The following is a 24,338-nucleotide window of genomic DNA, read 5'->3' on the forward strand; positions in this document are numbered from 1 at the left end:
GTTTTATTTATTTCTAGGAGAGAGAGAGAGACAGCGTGAGCAGGGGAGGGTCAGAGAGAGAGGGAGTCACAGACTGAAACAGGCTCCAGGCTCTGAGCTGGCAGTCAGCACAGAGCCCGACGCGGGGCCTGAACCCACGAACCGCGAGATCATGACCTGAGCGAAAGTCGGACGCTTAACCGACTAAGCCACCCGGGTGCCCCAAAAGGATTTTGCTTTTAAAACTCAAGTGTTGCAAAATGTATGTGGAGTAGAAGCTCAGTTAGTTTTTTTTTAAAAATGGAAGCATTCTTTCATAGCTGGGTACACGAAGACTTCAGTCGTTAATGACACAGAAAAGGTTTTGTTATTGCTCTATTGACTTAAAAGGGAATAGAATCAAATCTTTTATTTCTGACACCTAAACAATATTTCAGTGTTTATCACTTGAAATAGGAAAGAATAGTAACAATTGGAAAATACCCTACCTGTTTGTTTAAATTCCTGCGGAGGTGCGGGGGTAGTATTCTGTGCTATCACTGTCTTCCTTCTTCTCCCCTGAGGTTTTAACTATGTTGTAGAGGCGGAAAGGGGACTAGGGATGCCACCTCTACTTCATGCATCTTACTATGAGCCTGAGACCTCGTACCCTTCTTTTTAGTAGGCCTTACTAAAAATCTCTGAGCCTTTACTTCCCCACCTGTCATACTCTTAAAGTACTATTATGAAGATCAAATGAGGGAGAGTATAGAGAAGTCTGTTCTAACTACACTATGCAAATGCTAGTTATTTATTATTCATTCTGTCATTAAGCATCTATTGTGTGCAGAGCATGTTATTAGACACAGGAGATATAACAGTGAAAAAGACATTTCCTTGCCCTTATAGAATTTTTGGTCTATCAGAGGAGACAGACATGAAACAAGTGATTAAAGTATGAGAATACTCTAAAGAGAATGAGAAAAGGGTCATTCCCATTCATTTCACAAAGTATTTCCAAAATATTCTTCTTTTTCCCTATGGTCATAGAAATAAATATTTTGTTCTCCAGTGTAAGCTTTTGCATCTGTGAAAATCCTTGGAGCTGTGTGAAGGGAATCTTGATACATAATCATTGATTTTTGTGAAGACTAAACATGAGGAAAATCATAGCTTTAGCAATGAGAAACTCCCCAAAGAAGAAACTATCCAATATTATTTAAGTTGGAGGGGTAGTGTCTAAACTGAAAAGTCAAAGATCATACATTTATGGGATACCTGGTCCTCAGTTTATGGCCAGGTATCAATGAAAAGCCTTTTTTCTTTTTTAAAAATTTTTGTTAACGTTCATTCATCATTCATTTTCTCACGCATGAGAGACAGACAGAACATAAGTTGGGGAGGGGCAGAGACAGAGCAGGAGACACAGAATCTGAAACAGGCTCCAGGCTCTGAGCTGTTAACACAGAGCCTGACGGCAGGGCTCGAACTCAGGAACAGTGAGATCATGACCTGAGCTGTTGTTGGACACTTAACCTTCTGAGCCACCCAGGCTCCCCTCAGTGAAAAGCTTTAACAGATTAAGCATATAAACTAAAAAAAAAAAAAAAAAAATTTCATTAGTATGTAATTAACCTTTGAGTAGCTACAGATGGAATGGAGCAATGGAACAGATAATGCCAAAGTAATTTACTTTTAGACCAGAATAATAATTTTTTCCACATCTGCCTTAGCTTACCAAAAAATGTTTTACTTTGACACAAAAAAAATAATATGGTTTATGATGGATGTCTATATAGAATATTTAGAGAGGGCATTTGTGATTTTTTAAATTCTGTAATTGAGATGATATTGTAAAATATGCCAGTTTTTATTTTATGCCTGAGAAAAATTAACAGTGTAGCTATATGTTGGTGAGGTTGTGGGCATAAATAAGGAAATCAGGACCTCTAATTTTATATTATTTAAGCAATTTCATTTCACCTTTTTTGGTATTTTTTTAACCCTCCCCTGGACATAGAATTACCATGGTTCTTTCTAAAATAGTACTAAATAGTACTCCATACCAGGCTGTGTGCTGTACTCTGTGGGGATACACAGAGCAAGATAATCCCAATCTGGCAGAAGGTGACAAGTAAACCAAAATTAATAATCCTGATGTAATAAATACTATTTACATGCACACACATATGTACATATGGCTCTGGGAACACAGAAATGGACTCCTAACTTCTTTTCCTATGCAAATTTATATTGCATGGACTCTTAGAGATGAGTGAAAAAATTAGCCAGGTGAGAAAAAGGAGAGGAAAGCTTTTCTAGGTAGAGAAAATAGTGTGCATTCACAGACCTTCAGTTTGTATAGTTCAAAACAATTTTTTTCCCCCATAGGTTCAAACTAATGTGAAAGGGTGGTTATAGGTGCCCGATTATAAGAGAGTATATATTCTGGACTAAAAATACATATTCAACCCTATTTCATATTATAGAAATTAATGAGAAAAACTTATTAGACATGGATCTCAAATCAAGCTGATGTAGCAGGGAGGGAGAAATTTTGGATAATACATATTGGGTGTTGTATAACATGGATTCTCGTGTTTGGTGTCATTAATAAAGAGCTATCAGTAGTACTGACACTGATGACTGCAGTATTACAGAGAAAAGAGTTTTCTAATAAGCAGCTTATTTTTTTTAAGTGAAACTAAAAATTTCCCTTTTGTATTTTGATCACTATATACCCATTCTTGTCTCAAGTACAAGATTTTAAACACAATTTAACCTTTTAATGTTCAGAGTTACTGTGAACATCAGTTTTCTTCTGTGCTTTAATTCATTGTTGCAGTTTGTTTTTATAGGGGTGTGAGGAACTCTTTGACCCAAAAGACTGCTTTGCTTTTATCCTTTGGATTTTTGTATTTCTATCATTGATCTCTTAATGAGACCTAATGAGTTTAATCTGCTAAATTATTTTACATTCAGCTTTCTGGTTAAGAGACCAAGGATGGAAAACAAAGTTCCTGAGCTTTTACGTACACGTGCTTGTTATATTTCTTTATTTTTGGGGGGTTCATAGAGGAAGTATGAATACTTAAGGTTAATATAAGTCCAAATAAGTAGAGGTGTTTGTAAGTTAAGAATTTTTCTACCATTTTATTAAATTCATATCATGACTAACTCTTGAGTGTTGGTAATTATCACTTCTGCATCTTTAATATTTGGGGGTCACCCAAAGGAATTAAATGGACTTCCTTAATTTGGAACTTTTTAATATAGACCCAGGTTAATGCATCCAAAACAAAGGCTGAAGTGCTCATTTTTAAATAAGGACTAGAACAAATCACCATTAATTTGTCACATTTAAATTTAGAAGTGTCCAAATTACCTACATCAAGAGCAACTAAGCCATCTAAGTATTGTATCTACTTTCACTGGTTCCATGTCCAACACAGTACTTTGTTGCATTTTAGGTATACATGATTCTTTGGTTATTATGGTTTCCTCTGTGGAGCCTTTCACAGTTTCTAGAAAACTAGAAACTTGCTTAATTGAGTTTCCAGGATGTTTTTCATTTTCAAGTGAACAGAGACAGTGGAAATTCATTCTGACTCCCTTGATGTTTCTAATTTTTTAAATAATCAAAAGAGCATGCAACATAACTAAAAAAATACCTTCTGCAGGCAACCTATAATATATAAGCAGTCCCAAGGCAAATGGTAATATAAAAACTTTGAAATACGTTATCCAGTTATGTTGTTACCTCATTTAAATTTTTATAGAAGTTGCCGTCTTTGTGCTTTGTGCAAGTGCTAAAATATAAAGACCGATGTGTACTGATTAAACCTGTTCAAGCAGTAGATTTCGTTTATTCCTTGCTATTCTGTTAAAGATATCCAATACTCTTAATTTTCACTCATTATAAACAGTAAGAAATGTTTAGCCTGATGCTGTTAAGGTACATAAGTTGTTTCTTCTCTAGAGTGAAGTCACCCTGCTGAGAAATGAAGTGGCACAGCTGAAACAGCTTCTTCTGGCTCATAAAGATTGCCCTGTAACCGCCATGCAGAAGAAATCTGGCTATCATAGTGAGTAATGTTCTGTTACCCGCAGCCTTAGGCTACCTCAGTGAAATACTGCCGAAGTGAACCAAGGTAGCATTAAAAACAGATACTGTAGTTCTAATATTTAATATTAAATATCAGAAATTCAAGCTTGTAATAGAATGGAGAATATACTTTTTAGAATCTATAGAGTTTTTGAATTTTCCTGTTTCTCGCCTTTTTTCTAGGGATTACTATACATCAAAACAGGTTAATAATTTAAAATATACTGTAGGTACTAATGATATTTTATCTTCCCAGGGTAGCATTTTGTCTTAGAATGACAGAGTGAAATGCTGCTTCTTTTCCAGCCTCCATTCAATAATGTGTGTTTTCTTAAATTAACTGTCTTCATTTAACAAGATATAGTACCCCTTTACAGTATCAGATCCTATTATTCTTTCTTAAATATCAGCATTGTGCAATTTTGTTATTGTTGTGAATCTTTATATTGAGTCTTTCGTCATAAAATTGCTACAGTTTCTTAAATTATCTGCTTATAAGTTTCCTCTTATGTATTTTTCCCAGCATGAGATTCTTCTGTTTTCGGCATTTTAGAGGTTAATTGTGCTTTTTCTTCTTGTAATGTCCTTCTTTTTTGATAAGATGCACAATATTGGAGCCAGCTGTTACTCTTGAATAAATGGCCAATTTTGTCCATCGTACACAAATTTGTAACAAATAACAGAGCTGGGAATGCATTAGGCAACATTCATAATATATAACCCACAGCTTTCGTTTTTATGATTTAGTGATATTTCAGGATATTTGTAAATGTGAAGATTGTTTCAACCATATGTATGCACTTCATTTTAATTTGCCAGTGTCAGTAATTCAAAAGAAAGAAACATTTTGTATTGGATGCAAACAGTTCCTCAGGTGCTCACGATAAAACTTAATGGCCACCATCTTTACTTGTAGTCATTGTAAGCAGTTTCATCAGAATGGGCAATATTTTTTAATTTAAAAGATTCAGTAGATTTAGCAACTCTCTACTGCCATATATATTTAGAACATTGATTTTTGTCAGTTTTGAGCAAATAAATCTCAGTCCTTTGATATCTAGTCATTTTCACAGGATGGTGAAACACATTGTGGACTAAATTGGAGCCATATAGAAATATGTTTGGGGTTTGTATTAACAATGATTGCTGCAGGGATGAGGCCATTATGGCTCCCATCTGACTTAACAACATAATTTCCCATAGAAGCTACTGAGTTCAGCATTATGCATATATGATCTTCTTAACAAGAGAGCTCTCTTGAATTTTGATAGTTCAAAAAAATCTACAAATGATTCTATAAAATTAGAAGGAAAATAAATTCTTCAGTTGCATCCAACTAAAAATCTATCTCATCTGCAATTTTTAAAGTTTAGATAATCTGTTGGATAATCCCATCACTCTTATCAAGGTAGCACGTGCATAGCAAAGGCAAGCCAGTTTTTCATTTTAAGCAATAATTTTTAAAAAAGTTTATAAGGTATAAGTGTGCCATACCCTTAAATAAACTGAAAGTCTAGGTTAATATATATTATGCTGGGTTGTAGAGATGGCAAGAAATTAATAACACACTTTTGATGTTTGGAACTATTCCTGCCTTTTCCATATCTATTCATCTAGATAATCAAATTGAAGTAAAATACAGTTTTAGTATAAAATTTGTCCTCTTCAGCTCTTAGAAATTTTAAAGTAATTTCTTTTGTCAAATTTGAAGGAAAAAAATCTGACTTTTGTCTAGTAGTCAAGGTAGACAGATTGACTAAGTGAGTACTTAAGTCTTGGAGAAAACTTGGGGAAGGTCACAAATACTTAACAGTATGCACGTTTTAGCATACAGCTATTGCTAATGGTGAACTCTTAATAGTAGTTAAAACTTCCAAAACATTTGTGAAATCAAGTTTAATGGAAACTAATAAGTATTACAAAATCTTTCAGATAAAGGTGACAGTATAAAAGCACACAATCGTAGGGTCTCCCTTCAAATTCTTAAAGTCCCCACATCTGAGGACAAAACCCCTCAGTCATGAGAAAACCATGACAGTTGGTCGCCTGAACAAACAGTATAAAACATGAATGAAAATAGGCATCTATTTTTAACATTTGGATTCTATGAAAATAATGCACAAGAGTAATCTTATTACCATTAATTCATATTTTCTAGATCTTTGGGCATAATTAAAATTGCATTATACTTGTTTCTATAATCTTAAGTGGGAAGGAAACCTTGGGCCATAAATGTAATTGAGAGTCTAATGAAAGTATGTATGAACATAGGTAGAAAACTTCAGAGCGTGAATTGTCAGGCAGCTGGGGTTTTTTTAGCTTAAAAAACCTAAATGAAATGGCTCTTTGAGTGCACCAAGATCTCCTATCTTTCTAGTGCTTACGGTTATATTGGTGATTTTTCTCTCTTCACCTTCTAGAAGTGGACTTAGGTGCAAGTATATCACATTATAAAAGTATTTTACATATAAAATTTATAATTACGCCATTTATAAATCAGTACCTGACACTTTGTACAGCCTAAAGATTTGCTTTACCTATTTCTGAAAGTCTGAAGATGAGCACTTGTCCTTAGAATTTACTGTTTCATTTTGAGTCATTGCCTCCACTCTGTCTTTACAATGCCTTATACCTCTTATCACAGATCAGCCTCTTTATTTTTAAATTTTTTGAGAGAGTGAGGGGTGGGTGTGGGTGGAGGGGACGGGAGCAGGGAGAAAGAATCTGAGGCAGGCTTCACGTTCAGCATGGAGTCTGACAACAGGGATCGGTCTCACAACTGTGAGATCATGACCTGAGCAGAAATCAAGAGTCGAACAGTACCGACTGAGCCACTGAGGCACCTTAGCCTATTTTTGAAAGCTGGTATATCCCTAGAAGTTAACATTGAGAGAAACGTCAGTTTGTTTTCCTGTTGAAGAAGAGCCCTGACATAAAGAGGACTTATTAGTATTCTTGGCAGTTTGAGTGCCATTGCCAGGGTTTGGGTTTCTTGAGCACATAACTGTTATAATGGCTGTGTAACTGAATTATAGATATTTTATAACATTTGTTATTCATCAGAAAAGGATCCTTTCTACTTTATATAGTTTTAAAAGGTTGATTGTGATTTTTTTTTATTATATCTTAAGGGGTGATTTTGCATTGATAGCAGATTTATAGAGAAGAGGTGATTCTACTTATTTTACACTTGAACTTAGCCAAAAGGCTGAGAAGCAATCTAATTAATATATTTTAAAAAGTGCTTTTCAAAAATTCATTGATTTGAGGCAAACTTGTCAAAATTCTGTAAGTCCTCTATGTTTCAGAAACCTCTCAAAATTTAGTTTTATCTGAACTAAAATCAGGCTGGCCAGGTTTCTTCTCCCTCCATCTTCTACATCACAAATCATAGAATAAGTCCTGCTCGTAGGGTCCACAGTCTCTTAATAATGGACTTTCAGGATAGGCACCTGGCCGTCAGTAAGCAGGCCAGTATGCATTGTCAGATTTGATGGAAAGCCTGCTTGTTACTTTTAAGCACTAAATAAAAATTATTTTAATGCCAAGTGAAAAGAACAAGAGGGGTGCTTGGGTGGCTCAGTTGGTTAGGCGTCTGACTCTTGGTTTTGGCTTGGGTCATGTTCTCACAGTTTGTAAGATCAAGCCCCACATCGGGCTCTTTGCTGACAGTGCAGAGCCTGCTTGAGATTCTCTGTCTTTCCCTCTCTCTCTGCTCCTCCTCTGCTCTCTCTCAAAATAAATAAGTAAGCTTTGTAACAAAACTAAAAGTACAACAGAATACATCCAGTATGATAACAATTTTCAGAATGTTCAAAAGCTAAGTATTTTCCAGGGATACATACCTATTTGGTAAAACTTCAAACAAAAAACAAGGTGGTTAAAGAGCTATCAGAATGGTGATTATCTTTTAGGAGGAGAAGAGCCTCCAGGGAGCATTGTTATTGTCAGTGTTCTCTTAAGTTGGGGGCTAGGTTTACAATTACAGTTGGTTTGTATTATTCTGGAAGTTATGTACACCATAACTACCGGTGTGTTGTGCATATCAAATTTTTCACTAAATTATTAGATTCTATTCTGTTAAAATGAGAAAGATGTAGAAGATTCATTGTTCAATCCTAAAAGTTGGTAGATTTCCATAAGTACTTAGAATGCCCCTTTCTGAATGTCTTTTCCATTGCAGTTTCTAGAGTTTTATATAATTTTTTATTTGAATCCCAATTAATTCGTGCAGCTATAACAGCTGGTGGCATTTGGAATCTAAATATTGCTCATTCTCATGTGTATGCATCATTAGAATCAGGTGTTGTAATCACCCATTGCTGCAGTTGAGGGAAAGTTAGCCAGAATATAGTTCTAGAGAATGCAGAGGGAGTAATTTGAAAATGTAATTTCTATGTACAAATTCATTTTGTTTATGCATGTGGTTGTAAATTTTCTTATCTTTTAATAAGAATGGCACATAGGCAAACAGACTGATTATATCTGTAAGAGGCTGTCTCCCAAATTCCTACCTGATTTTCTCCACACTATTGAGCAAACACTCGCTCAGCCCATTTCTGTGAGCTGGGCACGCAGCTCGGCGTGTGCTCGCTCAGCAGTGCCTTCGTTTGACCTACTGCAGGTAAAATCACCTACTTGGTGACTTAAAGCCACATTTTCATTTGCTCAGTTCCAGTTCCAGCAACATGTCTAAATAACCGGTCTGTAAAAACGTGACTTTTTACTCTGTATATTGACAATCTACTAACATGATCTTACAGCTATTTTTAAGAAATAGTAATTTTTCTTTTTTCCACTCAGCTGCTGATAAAGATGATAGTTCAGAAGACCTGTCCGTGCCAAGCAGCCCACACCCTGAAGCTATACAGCATAGTTCTGTCAGCACATCCAATGGAGTCAGTTCAACCTCCAAGGCCGAAGCTGTGGCCACCTCAGTCCTCACACAGATGGCGGACCAGAGTACAGAGCCCACGCTGTCGCAGATTGTTATGGCTCCTGCCTCCCAGTCCCAGCCCTCAGGAAGTTGATTAAAAACCTGCGGTGCGGCAGTTTTAGATACTCATTAGTGACTTCAAAGGGAAATCAAGGAAAGACCAGTTTCCATTGATGCGAAATCTGTGGTTGTAAATTTTTTTTTTTACTTGAAATTAAATTTGGCTCTAAAGTTGGTGTAGCAGCAGTTGATGATCAGCCTGAACAACAGTTTTTAGTCTCTGGAAAAAGACTGATTTTGCTTTTTTTATAAATATTGTTAGATTTATTAATTTCCTGTGCTCAACGTGTAAATTGTATTATAATTCATTGTGGTTTATTTCACTTTTAATTTGGTGGTGTTTTAATAAATGGGGGTGTTACTGAGTCTCTTCCCACTTCCATTTCTTTTGACCACCTCTTACCCTCAGCTGTGATGGTAGTATTGTTATATCATTTATACCAAAGTTCTGCATCATCCCTGTTGACTTTGTAATGTTAACAAGGTCATAAAGCACTAGCAAGAGAAAGAAATTTGCTTTTAATCTTTTTGCCTTTTATTTTGCACATTATGCAAAAGGAAAACATTAGAGAACACTTTTTAAGTGAGTGAAACATGGTAAAAGACATACAATGCTTTTTATGCACACTCTAACCTAAATCAAGATCATTTGTTGTGTGTTTTCTTTTAAGATTTTAAGTAGACAGGAATTTTGGAATCCTCTATCATTTCAAAATGACTATTTTTCAAGTCTTAAATTCAGTATTTTAAACCCTATGTTTTGAGGCTAATAAAACATGAAATTATATAATCTATGATACAGGGTTATCAGATATCTAATAATTTTTTGAAATTAGGTTTTGGGTTTTTTTGCAGATTGCAGGTTACAAACTGAGAAGTTTATGCATAATCAAGTATGCTGTGGTTGCCAGAAAAAGCCTAAAAATTACTTAGAAAATTTAAGACTGTTTACCCCCATTGTCTTGTACTTGCAAGCTAACTTGTACTTATTCTTGTGAAAGCACTGTCATCTTTTAGTAGCAAATTTTGATAATGTTTCTCGTGGGAAAAAATCAGTATCTATCTTTAGAACAATGTAATTATAATGTGGGAAGCAAGGGTGAGTGAGAGAGAGAGTGTGTGTGTGTGTTTCTTTCAATAGTCTATGCCAGCAATCTTTGCTTGAATGTTTAACGATGCCTTCAGTGTGAAGCTGGCCGATAGATGATTGCAGTTTAAAATGTCATTACTGTGCAGGCTTGGATAACTAACATTCCATGATGTAGTTTGTTTCTGATGAGATGATTGTAGGTACACTTTCTCATTATCCAGTCATCTGTGGGATACTGAGTTTTCTAATGTGCCATTATCTATTTTTATTCTGCAGTTATGTTCAAAATACAGTACAATATTTTAAAATAGACTAAATTGTTAAAAATAAAGTAGTAGATGTGTGTAAGAAAACTTTGTAAAATAGTTATGAGTCCTACCCAGTAGCAACTTCTGGCATTCAAGCAGGATTCCATTGTGTAAATATCTGTAACGCATTTATAATAAGTTGTGTAGTTTGTTCTGCATCTATACTACACTATTTACGAAGGTCTCGGTGCCATCTCTTGATGAGACTGACATTTTAAAAACCTATATCGAATATCCTTGATAATTCAAGAAACTATCCCACCTGCCTAAGTTCCAAACTGGGAAACATTCTAATTATACAAATGACATTTCAGGACTTTTTAAGTATGAAGATAATAGGATTTTTATTGTTTGACTTATTAAAAGTAAGCATTTTTAGTTGAGAATTCTACTTCCAGATTTTTTTAACTGATTTTATAATTTTAAAGCAGTTAATTTCTGATCATGATTTTGTCATAGTTATGCTAAGGAGTTGATCTCAAAGGCACAAAATATGAATTCTGCAAAAAGGCTATTTTTTATTGTCGTTTGGATGGGTTAGGAACAGCCTCAATTTTTCACTCTCCTAAGTCCTTCAGTACATGTTTCTTTCATTTTATTATTTATGCAAGTTAAAGTTTTTGGTAACAGGAATTCTTGCAACTGTAAAATAAAACTACATAGATGTAAAGAAGTCATGTAAACGGTTAATGAATTTACAAGGTTAGCAAAACTTTCATTGTAAATCAGTCTGTACTCAGCAAATAAAAATCATCATTAGTTGTATAAACACAAATTTCATTTTGACTTTCAGGGTGTCACACTACTTCTGTACCTAGCATTTTGAGTCCTTATATTTGCAATGTTACACAAACTGTACTACTTTCTTTTATGTGCAGTTTGCATGAGTAAACCATCAGAGAATAAATTCTATCTTTAAATTATGTTCATAATTTGCTTGTCCTTACCTATCTTTCATAAAGTAACAGCACTTGGTAAGATGCTTCTTTTTTTCCTCCCTCCTTCAGGATGTTTGTTACCTCAGAAGAACCAGATAGTCTCTCTATTCCTGTGATAAAATTCATTCCTTCTCAAAGACTTTTCACCTGCAGGGTGCTCAGGCCTTGTCCTTCTCTGTATTTGTTAAGCCCCATTCATATTCGATGAACTTTTAACTTTTTGCCTCCAGCCTGGAACATTCCCTCAGTGACACCCATACACCGATCGATCCACCTGCCTTTGGCATCTCTTGGCGACTGCCTAACATCTTAATGTAACGTGTCCAACATTATGTGTCAACTATTATAGTTCAACAAAAACAACTGTACTATGTCCAGCACTGATTCTTTATCACCCCCACCTTCCTTCAAGTGTGCCCCTCCAGCAGTCATTCATAAGACACTGGAGGACAGCTCCCTTCTTCTGGTTGCTTCAGCCAGGACAACTGTGCTTTTAAAATTTGTTTTTATGTTTTATTTATTTTTGAGAGAGAGAGCGCAAACAGGGAAGGTCAGAGAGAGGGAGACACAGAATCCAAAGTGAGGCTCCAGGCCCTGAGCAGTCAGCACAGAGCCCGATGTGGGGCTCAAACCCACGAACCACAAGATCATGACCTGAGCCGAAGTCAGACGCTTAACCGACTGAGCCACCAAGGCACCCCCTGTGTTGTCCTTGACTTCTCTCTTCCCACCTCCAAGCTATCAGGAAATGCTGTTGGGTTTCCCTTCAGAACAATCCAGAAGTCAACCACTTCTCCCCCTGTACAGTGCTATTGATCTGTGCCTTTATTCTTCTTCATCCAGGTTACTGTATTTGCCTCGTAACGGCCTCCTTGCTCTCACCCTGCCTACTTGAGCCCATCCTCTATACAACGGCTAGAGTGGAACTTTTCAAATTAAATCAGCTTGTAGCAAGCACATCATTTACTCCAGTCCTGGAGCAGCTCCTCTTTGCACTCAGCGCCGGAGTCCTGACGGTAGCTGGCAAGATGATGTGTTCCCCATCCCGGTGCTGTGCTGTCTGAACCCCTCCATGGCATGGTTTCAGTGAGAGCTACTCAGTGTGTCAATGTTCTAGGCACTGCGAATATACCAGGAGCCCAGACACACAAATCCCTGCTCCTTTGGAATGGAGCTCCATTCCAAAGAGGCTTGGGTGGGTAAGTGTTGGGAACCACAAGTAACACACTACAAACATTGTATATTCTGCCAGAAGTGGTCAGTGCTACATGAAACTGGAGATGGAGATGGAGAGCATGTAAATTGATTGGTCTTGTTCGGATTGACCCAATCTGAAGAGATGCAAGAAATCACATGGCTTTTTTTTAAGGTACACATTCTAATGAAGGTACTTAATCTGGATTGTGTGATATTAGATAAAAGATTTCATGAAGACAAGCTGCTGATAGCTAACAAAATTTGATGAAATACTAAAAAGTCAAACTCATTGTTTGCATTGATTTGTTTCAGAGGACAGAAAAGGTGATCTTGTCTCTGGCATGTACTTGCCGTTAAATGTAGTTTTATTCTACACCTCAGACTATAGCATTTGATACTTGACACTAAGAATTTACTTGTGAGAATATAACTATAGAAGAATTCTGTTTACTCATAGGCCTTCATTTGTATAAATACACACTTGCACAGACACAGAAAAAAAATGCCTAGAGAACACAGTTATCAAAGCAATTAGTTGTAAAGGCACTTAGAAGAAAACAAATTTTCTAGGGGCGCCTGGAGGACTCAAGTCAGTCAGGCATCCACCTGTGGCTCAGGTCATGATCTCACAGTTCATGAGTTCAAGCCCCACATTGGGCTCTGGGCTGACAGTTGAGAGCCTGCATCCTGCTTCGGATTCTGTGTCTCGCTCTCTGCCCCTCCCCCACTTGTGCAGGCTCGCTCTCTCAAATATAAACATTAAAAATTTTAAGAAAAATTTTAATCTGCCATTTCTAGATTATCCTGACCGCAGGATAATGGTTACTTCTTAAGGCAAGTTATACCATTTTGTATCTGATGTAGTTAGAAACCATTTCTTTAAAATATTAATAAATACAAATAAATTGTTTCTGTAATCTCTCACATGGTTAAAAAAAAAAAAAGTACAAGTCTTTCTAAAACTAACAATAGACTTAGACATGGGTGTCTGTTTAGGCTAAGTATCATGATCTTAGAAAGCTAGCCTCCTATGTAGAGAAAAACAAAATTTAAAATAAATGACTTTCTGGAAAAGGCATTCTACCATTTAAGTAAATGGTGAGTTGCCAATTCCATATATTGCCATTGAAAAAGACAATCAGTGAAAATGTTTCAAAATTAAAGCATTTACTAGTTCTGAAATAACAAAGGCCATGTGACATTGAAACCTACAATAAAAATATATACATAGTTTTATTCTATTGTAACAGTCTAAAGCACCAAACCAGATGTTGTTAATAGTAAAATAAATTCTCAAATATGTCACAGCACTCTAGAAGGTTTTGTTATTCAATAATGGGTCAGTGAGTTGCATCCTTTATCATCAAATGTACATGCAAATTTTTCCAGTGCTTTCTGTGAAGAGGAAGTCATTAGTACATGGTCATGGTCTTGCATGCCTTCCCTTGCTCTTTATTTTGCATTAAATTTTACATGTAAAAACATTCCTTCAGCTAGTGTGTTTAACAAAATGGTTGCCATGGTTTTATCATTACCTCAGTTATTTGGGAAGCATTTTTAACCATGTCCATTATGTCAAACAAAGGGTGGTTTACTTTATTCACTTACATTAGGTTTTGCAGCCCCTACCAAAAGAATGCTTTCCCAAGGAGGAGTTAAGATGGTGGAACAGCATGGAGACCCTGAGCTTGTCTGGTCCCTGAAATGCAGCTAGATCAGCACCAAACCATTTTGAACCCCTAGGAAATTGATCTGAGGATTAATACAACAGTGTGCATAACTTGAGCCACAGAACTTGGCAGGTACATGGTATGGAGAAGTGACTGAGAGAAAAGCTGCAGAGGGAGGGGAGGGGTTTTTGTGGAGAGAAAACAGAGAAAGAAAGGGGGAGAGTGCAACACATCGTGATAGGGCAAGAAAAGCACTTCCCTGAAGGTAGCTGGAGAGAAAGAGAGAGTGAAAACACAGGGGAGACTGAATAAGAAATCTGTTGCCGGGAGCCACACTGGCCTTGCTGGATGACAATCACAGCGAGGAAATGGTAGCGTGTGCACAGCTCCTGCCATGAGAAACGAAAACTGGAATCTCCTTCTGCTACTACTGGCTCATGTTGGAAGTGAGGCTGCTGGGACCGACCAGGCCTCACAATATTCCAGATCAGACCAATATTCCCCACACAGATTGCTCATAGGAAAAGCATATCCCTGCCTTTTCCAAAGAGACTTCAGATGAAAGCATTGTGGATGATTGTCAAAAGGCTCTTCCTATGGGGCTTGCAGATCCAAGACTTACATAATAAAGAGGGCTTGAGTCTGGCCGTGAGACAAAGAGCCTAATTTAGAGTTAAGGGCAGATATCCACCCCCACCCAATTGTTTCTGCTTGGAGCACTAGCTGCCCCCTCCCCAAGGCATTTGTCATCAAGTATTTGGAGTGACTTATTTTGGCCTTGAATATGCTGATTGCTCCCTGAGGAGGAACCTATTGAGGAACATCTTTTGTGATTATAGGAGCAAAGAAATATCCTGAAAGACCTGTTTGACCCCTGCTCACAGAGAAGTAACTTCACCCTTTTATGCTAAAAACATTGGTATGCTAAAGATGCCTTCCTTCCCCATAAGATAAGCATCTAAATCCCCTACCTCAATCACTATTGATAAATGTTATGCATGAGTCTTATACAAAACTATGTTCTGGGAAATTCTTACATATCAAAAAAGTTTGTTATCAGAAATCATTGTCTAAGGCAAATGCCACTTCTGTGCCATCCCCCAAACACTTGATGATAAAATAAAGTTGAGCCCCAGTCAGGGCAGAGATGCCTGCCTGCCTGGTGATCAGAAAGAATCTCGGGGCTGTCTCTCTCTCTCTCTCTCTCTCTCTCTCTCTCTCTCTCTCGCTGACACCGTGCATCCTTGAGGGACCCCTGGACCTGCCGGAGCTGGCCTCCGACAATCTGTTCCCAAAACCATTGGCCGGGAGAAAGGAGAGCGTTTTGATATCACCAAGATTCTATAAACAGTGGAGCTCAGAGCCTGAAGTTCTGAACCTCAGGGCCTGGCAGTGCTCTGGTGAAGAAGCAGGGTGAACCCCCAGGAGCAGACAGAGCAGCCTGAGGGGTCCGTGTGCCACACAGAAGTAGTTCCCCTGCTTGGAGTACATTTGGTAGGTCCATACAGCCTCCCCACAGGCAAAGGTCCCAGTGAACCCTGATGAGCAGCCATGTTTGCTGCTGTTGGGACAAAAACGTTAGAGTGCAATGACACCTGGCGCTGGCTACATGTTGTGAGCTGCCATAATCTCTGAACTTCTGCCGCTGCACCATCTAACAAACATTTCTGGGCCAAGCTGGCACCTGGCCATTGCTCAGCAAGACCCTCCACCAGAGTGTCAGAGTGGGTCTAAGCCACAGGGGTCTCTGAAGTGTAGGGTTTTGAAACACAACCCCGTCTGAGATAAAACTCTGGAAGGAGGTGCTACCTGGCAAGCTTGGGCTTGGACGAGGTAGAGGCGGGGAGCAGTCAGAGGCCTGAGACAAAGGAGGGGTGCTTGATCACAGGTCGCTGAGGGCACAAAGTTCCTGTGCCAGAGACTAGGGAGCTGGGTGGAGCCATTTCCACCTCTCTCATGCTCAGGCATGTGCACACAAGCATGCGAACCACGCTGATTCACCCCAGGAGGCTAAGCAGTGCCACTTAGTGGAGAACAGAGCCATTACACCAAGCCCAGCTGTGCCTTCCAACCACATTCCCCAGAAGACCTACACAAGATCCTCCACCTGCTTAGTGTACAGACTATAGAGTGCTTCATAGTTAACAGTTCTAGGGGAAACTGGTAACTTCATTCCAGTTTCATTCTGTTTGCTGGTTCATTTATTCACTCCTTTTCTTTGCTTCTGTTTTTGCTTAAATTGTTTCTTTCTTTCTTTTCTTTCTTTTTCATGGATACAGAAAAAGTAAAAAAAAGTTTTTCCCTATTTTTTATTTTTTCTAATTTTTATTCTATTTCATTTTCTTTATTTCATTTTATTCTATTTTTTATAAGTTTTTTTAAGTTTTAAATTTTTTCTTTTTTTCTTTCCCTTTATTCTCTGTTCTATCAAGCTTCTTTCAAAAGCATACCAAAACACATCTAGAACCTAACTTCCTTTATTTGATTTTTTGTTTTGTTTTTAATTTTAATTTTATATTTCTTTAATTTTTTTCTCCCCACAATGACAAAAGGAATTTACCCCAAAAGAAAGAATAGAAAGAAATGACAACCAGGGGCTTCATCAACACAGTTATAAGCAAGATGCCTGAACCAGAATTTAGAACCATGATAATAAGAATACTACCTAGTGTTAAAAAAAAAAAGTGTAGAAGCCACCAGAGGATCCCTTTCTGCAGAAATAAAATAAATAAAATCTAGTCAGGCCAAAATTTAAAATGCTATAACTGAGATACAATCTTGAATGGAATGGATGCCACAATGGCAAGGATGGACAAAACAGAGGAGTGAATTGGCGATATATAAGATAAAATTATGGAGGATAATGAAGCAGGAAAAAAAAAGAGGGAAACAAAGGCAAAAGATTATGATACAAGACTTAGAGAACTCAGTGATTTATTAAAAAGGAATAACATCTGAATCACAGAGTCCCAGAAGAAGAAGAGAGAAAACAAGGAGCAGAAGGTTTGTGTGAGCAAATTATAGCAGAAAACTTTCCTAATCTGGGGAATGACACAGACATCAAAATCAAAGAAGCACAGAGAACTTCTGTTAGATTCAACAAAACCCAACCATCACCAAGGCATATCATAGTCAGATTCACAAACTACACAGACAAGGATAGAATCATCAAAGAAACTGGGGGTGGGGGGGGGGGAAGTCCTTAACCTATAAGGGAAGACAGATCAGGTTCACAGCAGACCTATCCACAGAAACTTGGCAGGCCAGAAAGGAGCAGCAGGAAATATTCAACGTGCTGAATCAGAAAAATATGCAACCAAAAGTTCTTTCTCCAACAAGACTGTCATTCAAAATAGAAGGAGAGAGAGAGTTTCTCAGATAAAAACTAAAGGAGATCCTGACCACTAAACCAGCCCTGCAAGAAATTTTAAGGAGGGCTCTCTGAGTAAAGACAAAATAAAACAAAAAAGACCAAAAGCAACAAAGACTAGAAAAGACCAGAGATCATCACCAGAAAAACCAACTCTACAGGAAACATGATGTCACTAAATTGATATCTTTCAGTACTCACTCTAAATGTCAAGGGACCTAAATGCTCCAATCAAAATACATAAGGTATCAGAATGGATAAGTAAACAAGACCCATTTTGAGACTCATTTTAGACATAAAGACACCTGCAGATTGAAAGTAGGGGTATCAAGAACCGTCTATCATGCTAATGGTCATCAAAAGAAAGCTAGAGTAGTCATTTTTATATCAGACAAACTAGATTGTAAAATAAAGATTTAACAAGAGATGAAGAAGGGCATTATCATTAAGGGACCTATCCACCAAGAAGATCTAACAATTATAAATATTTATGCCAACAAGGAACACCCAAATATATAAATCAATTAATCGTAAGCATAAAGAAATACATTGATAATAATACCATAATAGTAGGGGACTTAAACACCCCACTTATAGCAATGGACAGGTCATCTAAGCAGAAAATCAATAAGGAAACAATGGCTTTGAGTGACACACTGAACCGGATGGACTTAACAGAGATATTGAGAACATTTCATCCTAAAGCAGAATAGACATTCTTCTTGAGTGCACATGGAACATTATCCAGAATAGATCACATACTAGGTCACATATCAGCCCTCAACAAGTACAAAAAGATCAAGATCATACCTGGCATATTGTCACAAATATGCCACAATGCTATGAAATTCAAAATCAACTACAAGAGAAAATTTGGAAAGAACATGAATACCTGGAGATTAAAGGACATCTTACTAATGAATGAATGGGTTATCCAAGAAATTAAAGAGGAAATTAAAAAATACATAGAAGGTATAAAAATGAAAACACAACAGTCCAAAAACCTCTGGGCTGCAGCAAAGGCAGTCATAAAATAGGGAAGTATATAGCAATCCAGGCCTTTGTAAAGAAGGAAGAAAGTTCTCAAATACACAACCTAACCTTACACCTAAAACACCTGGAAGAAGAACAGCAAATAAAACCCAAAACCAGGAGAAGAAGGGAAATAATAAAATTAGAGCAGAAATCATTGGTATTGAAAATAAAATTAAAAAAAAAAACCAAAACAGTAGAACAGATCAATGAAACCAGGAGCTGGTTCTTTGAGGGAATTAACAAAATTCATAAATTTGTAGCCAGGTTGACTAAAAAAAAAAAAAAAGGGAAAAACTCACAATATAAATAAAATCACAATGAAAGAGGAGAGATCACAACCAACACAGCAGAAATACAAACAATAATAAGAGAATATTATAGTCAGTTATATGTTAATATATTGAGCAATGTGGAAGAAATGGACAAATTCCTAGAAACATATAAACTAACAAAATTGAAACAGGAAGAAATAGAAAATTTGAACAGACCCCTAACCAGTGAAAAAATTGAATCAGTCATCAAAAATCTCCCAACAAACAAGAGTCCAGTGTTGGATGGCTTTCCAGGGGAATTCTACCAAACATTTAAAGAAGAGTTAACAACTATTCTTTTGAAGCTGTTCAAAAAAATAGGAATAGAAGGAAAACTTCCAAACTCATTCTACAAGGCCAGCATTACCTTTATTCCAAAAACAGACAAAGACCCTACTGAAAAGGATAACTACAGGCCAATTTCCCTACTGAACATGGATGCAAAAATTCTCAACAAGATACTAGCAAACCAGATCCAACAATACATTAAAAGAATTACTGACCACAATTAAGTGGGGTTTATTACTAGGATGCAGGGCTTATTCAATATTCACAAATCAACCAATATGATATGTCACAACTTTAACAGAAAGGTTAAGAACCAAATGATCCTCTCAGTCGATGCAGAAAAAGCATTTGACGTAATACAGCAAACTTTCTTGATAAAATCCCTCAAGAAATTGAGGATAGAAGGATCATACCTCAAGATCTTAAGGGCCATATATGAAAGACTCACAGCTGATATCATCCTCAATGGGGAAAAACTGGGAGCTTTAGGCCTAAGGTCAATAACACGACATGGATGTCTACTCTCACCACTGTTATTCAACACAGTGTTGGAATTTCTAGCCTCAGTAATCAGAGAGCATAAAGAAGTAAAAGGCACCCAAATCAGCAAGGAAGGAGTCAAACTTTCACTCTCCACAGACGACATGATACTCTATGTGGAAAACCCAAAAGACTCCACCAAAAAACTGCTAGAACTGATATATGAATTCAGCAAAGTCACAGGATATAAAATCAATGTATAGAAATCAGTTGCATTTCGGGGCGCCTGGGTGGCTTAGTCGGTTAAGCGCCCGACTTTCGCTTGGGTCATGATCTTGCAGTTCGTGGGTTCGAGCCCCGCGTCGGGCTCTGTGCTGACAGCCAGCTCAGAGCCTGGAGCCTGTTTCAGTCTGTGACTCCCTCTCTCTCTGACCCTCCCCTGCTCACGCTGTCTCTCTCTCTCTCCTAGAAATAAATAAAACATTAAAAAAAAATTAAAAAAAAAAAAAAAGAAATCAGTTGCATTTCTATACGTCAATAATAAAGCAACCAAAACAGAAATCAAGGAACTGATCCCATTTACAACTGCAGCAAAACCATAAAATACCAAGAAATAAGCCCAACCAAAGAGATGAAAAATCTATACACTGAAAACTATAGAAAGCTTATGAAATAAATTGAAGAAAACACACAAAAAATGGAAAAACAGTCCATGCTCATGGATTGGAAAAACAAATATTGTTAAAATGTAATAATACTACCCAAAGCAACCTACATATTCGATGCAATCTCTGCCAAAATAACACCAGCATTCTTCACCGAGCTAGAAGAAACAATTCTAAAATTTGTATGGAACCACAAGAGACCCCGAATAGCCAAAGCAATCCTGAAAAAGAAAACTAAAGCTAGAGACCTCACAATTCCGGACTTCAAACTGTATTACAAAGCTATAAATCATCAAGACAGTATGGTACTGACACAAAAACAGACACATAGATTAATGGAAGAGAATGAAAAACTCTGAAATGGACCCACAAACATATGGCCAACTAATCTGACAAAATTGGAAAGAAAAGCCAATGAAATAAAGACAGTAAATGGTGTTGGGAAAACTAGACAGCAAAATGCAGAAGAATGAACCTGGACCACTTTCTTACACCAAACACAAAAACAAACCCCAAGTGGTTGAAAGACCTAAATGGAAGACAACAAGCCATCAAAATCCTAGAGGAGAATACAAGCAAAAACCTCTTTGACCTCGGCCACAGCAACTCCTTACTTGATATGGCTCTGGAGGCAAGGGAAACCAAAGCAAAAAAAGACTATTGGGACCTCATCAAGATAAAAGGTTTCTGCACAGCGAAGGAAACAATCAGCAAAACTAAAAGGCAACTGACGGAATGGGAGAAGGTATTTGCAAATGACGTATCTGATAAAGGGTTAGTGATCAAAATCTATAAAGAACTTATCAAACTCAATATCCCCCCAAAAAATAATCCAGTGAAGAAATGGGCAAAAAACATGAATAGGCACTTTTCCAAAGATATCCAGATGGCTAACAGACACAGGGAAAAAAATGGTCAACATCACTTATCATAAGGGAAATACAAATCAAAACCATGATGAGATACTACCTCACACCTGTCAAAATTGCTAAAAGTAACAACTCAGTAAAAAACAGATTTTGGTGAGAATACAGAGAAAGGGGAGCCCCTTTGCACTGCTGGTGGGAATGCAAATTGGTGCAGCCACTCTGGAAGACAGTATGGAGGTTCTTCAAAAAATTCAAAATAGAACTACCCTATGACCCAGTGAGTGCACTACTAGGTATTTATCCAAAAGATATAGGAGTGCTGATTCAAAGGGCCACCTGCACCCCAATTTACAGCAGCTCTGTTGACAATAGCCAAAGTATGTAAAGAGCCCAAATGTCCATCAACTGATGAATGGATAAAGAAGATGTGGTGTGTATGTATGCATATGCACACATACATACACAATGGAATATTAGTCAGTGATCAAAGAGAATGAAATCTTGCCATTTGCAACAACGTGGATGGAACTAGAACTTATTACGCTAAGTGAAATAAGTCATTCAGAGAAAGACAAGTACCATATGATTTCACTCTTATGTGGAATTTAAGAAACAAAACAGATGAACTTCGGGAAAGGGAAGGACAAATAATATAAGAACAGAGAGGGAGGCAAACCATAAGAGACTCTTAAATATAGAGAAGAAACTGAGGGTTGCTGGAAGGGAGGTGGGTATGGGGATGGACTAAATGGGCGAGGGGCATTGAGGAGGGCACTTGTTGGGATGAGCACTGGGTGTCATATGTAAGTGATGAATCACTAAATTCTATTTCTGAAATCATTATTACACTGTTTGTTAACTCGGAATTAAATTTAAAAAATAAGTCCATTAAGAAAAAGAATGCTCTCTCAAAGGAGGACCTTTTAAAGTTATTTTTCCTAATTTTTTAAAAGCATGTAAATTAGGAAGAGATTCTGTTTTCTATAGCTTGACACAAACATTAAGCAATAATTATTTAATGGGGTTTACTTAGCAGAATGTAAGATGACAGTGTTGTCTATTGTAAGTTTCTCAGAACTGAGGACAAACGCATTGTGTTTATGAGAAAATACAATTTGTCAATACGTTATCTTCAAAACTAAACTTATTTGCATAATCTATTATTACTGCATTATGTAGTTTGATTTTTTCCTACCAATATATCTTTTTAATTTAAACATGTAGCTAAGTTCCTCTGTCCAAAATTGTCCTAGCATCTAGTTAAATAACATCAACGAAAAATAAAATGAGGTAATGTAACTATTCTAGCATTAATTACTTTGGACTTTTAAAAAATTACTCAGATCATTACTGACTTTCCCCAACTGCTAAATTTTTAGGAAAGTACTTCTTTTACATCTTAACTTATTCAGCTCAGCTAATGGTTTCTGAAGTGACTTCCAGCACCTTGAGGCAATCTGCAAAAGCATCAACAGCCTTGTCAATAGCTCAGCGTATTGCAAGCAAAACTTTCTACACCCTTTCCATGACGTGAAAGGCAAAATAAAATGCTTTTTTATGGACTAGAGTGTATTTGTGACAAGGTAACATTAGAAAACAATTTTGAAAATAAGATATCTTTCCACTATCATTTTCATTAGTAAGTGTCCTTCTTATCTGTAGATGCCATAGGAGTATCTCAAAGGTAGTGAGCTATTGTCGAAGAGGACATTGCTTTGTAAGTTAAAAACTTGCATAAAAGACATCTGTATGCCTGCTGTAACTAGTAGTGCAGAGGCATATATAGAATCATAGATAATTTTAAAATGTATTTTTTAATATTCATTTTATTTTTGGGAAATCAGAAGCCAGGGACGGACAGAGGGAGGAAGACAGAGGACCTGAAGCACACTCTGCACTGACAGGCTGGCAGCAGCGAGCCTGATGTGGGGCTCAAACTCATGAACCCTGAGATCATGACCTGAGCCAAAGTAGGACACCCAACCGACTGAGCCACCCAGGAGCCCCTAAATTTTAATGTTATTTATTTTTGAGAGAGAGAAACAGAGAGTGAGCAAGGGAGGGGCAGAGACAAAGGGAGACACAGAATCCAAAACAGGCTTCACGCTCTGAGCTATCAGCACAGAGCCCGATGTAGGGCTCGAACCCAAAGACCGTGAGATCATGACCTGAGCCAAAGTTGTGCGCCTAACCGACTGAGCTACCCAGGAGCTCCTCTTACCAAAATTTCTAATATAAAAAAGAGAGAAGAATTTGTTTACTAAGTACTAGTAAACTCCCACTTTGTGCTGAGGTGTTGGACTATAGGGACCACAATAGAAATAAAAATACCTTCAAGTAGAATCCATTTGGAAAAAGAGTATACTTTTTATACCTATGACAGGAAATAACCACAGTTTATATTTTAGGAAACAGGTTTTATAAGTTCAGAAAAGGAGACAGACTACCTTAAGCTTGAGCTTCATCTTAAATTATGAATGAGATTGGGGTAGAAAGAAAACAAAGGTGAAGACACAAGTTTAGATCAATATGTTCTTAGGACAATGGAGAAATAAGAAAAAGATTAAGAATGACAAACGATGTTGCATAGCTAGAATAGGGCTCGATCGTAGAGGGCCTTCAAAGTTCATTGAGACTACAAAACCTAGCAAACCACTGACTTTCAGAAGGGACATAAGGTCCCTCTATGGTTTAAGAAATAGACAATAAAGGAGGGCTGGCCCACATGGAAAACAGCTGCAAACTGCAGTAATTCAAGCATGAGTTGTTATAAGAACTAGGAAAGAAGGGCCAATAAGGAGCAAAAGGAATGGGCATAAGGAGTATTTTGCAAGAAATGCCTACAGAATTAATAGACTAAAAGAGAGATGATAAAAAGTAAAAAAAAAAAAAAAAATCAGAAGACTCCATTTTTCAGGCTTGAAAGATGGGAATGGTGGTGTCACTTGTAAAAATAAGTTGGGAAAGGGAGACAGTTTGGGAAGGACAGGTGAATAGTATTTTGGAGATTAAATGTGAATGTCCATATGCCACCAAAAAAAAACCCAAAAAAAAACAA

At 37.2% G+C, this 24,338-nt stretch overlaps 1 protein-coding gene across 4 annotated transcripts in view; it reads left to right on the forward strand.

The window, feature by feature from the left end:
• The window catches only part of ATF2 (activating transcription factor 2), an 82,328-nt gene extending 70,948 nt beyond the window's left edge, over positions 1-11,380 (forward strand). For all 4 annotated transcript variants that reach the window (XM_039250129.1, XM_039250127.1, XM_039250130.1 and 1 more), the window contains 2 exons: positions 3,938-4,043; positions 8,867-11,380. In XM_039250129.1, coding sequence (XP_039106060.1) covers positions 3,938-4,043; positions 8,867-9,093 — 333 coding nt within the window. In that variant the 3' untranslated portion in view covers positions 9,094-11,380. The remainder of the gene's footprint in view (positions 1-3,937; positions 4,044-8,866) is intronic.
• The last annotated feature ends 12,958 nt before the right edge of the window (positions 11,381-24,338 follow it).

Source organism: Hyaena hyaena, unplaced genomic scaffold, assembly GCF_003009895.1.
Source record: "Hyaena hyaena isolate Hyena2069 unplaced genomic scaffold, ASM300989v1 scaffold_359, whole genome shotgun sequence".
Classification (NCBI taxonomy): domain Eukaryota; kingdom Metazoa; phylum Chordata; class Mammalia; order Carnivora; family Hyaenidae; genus Hyaena; species Hyaena hyaena.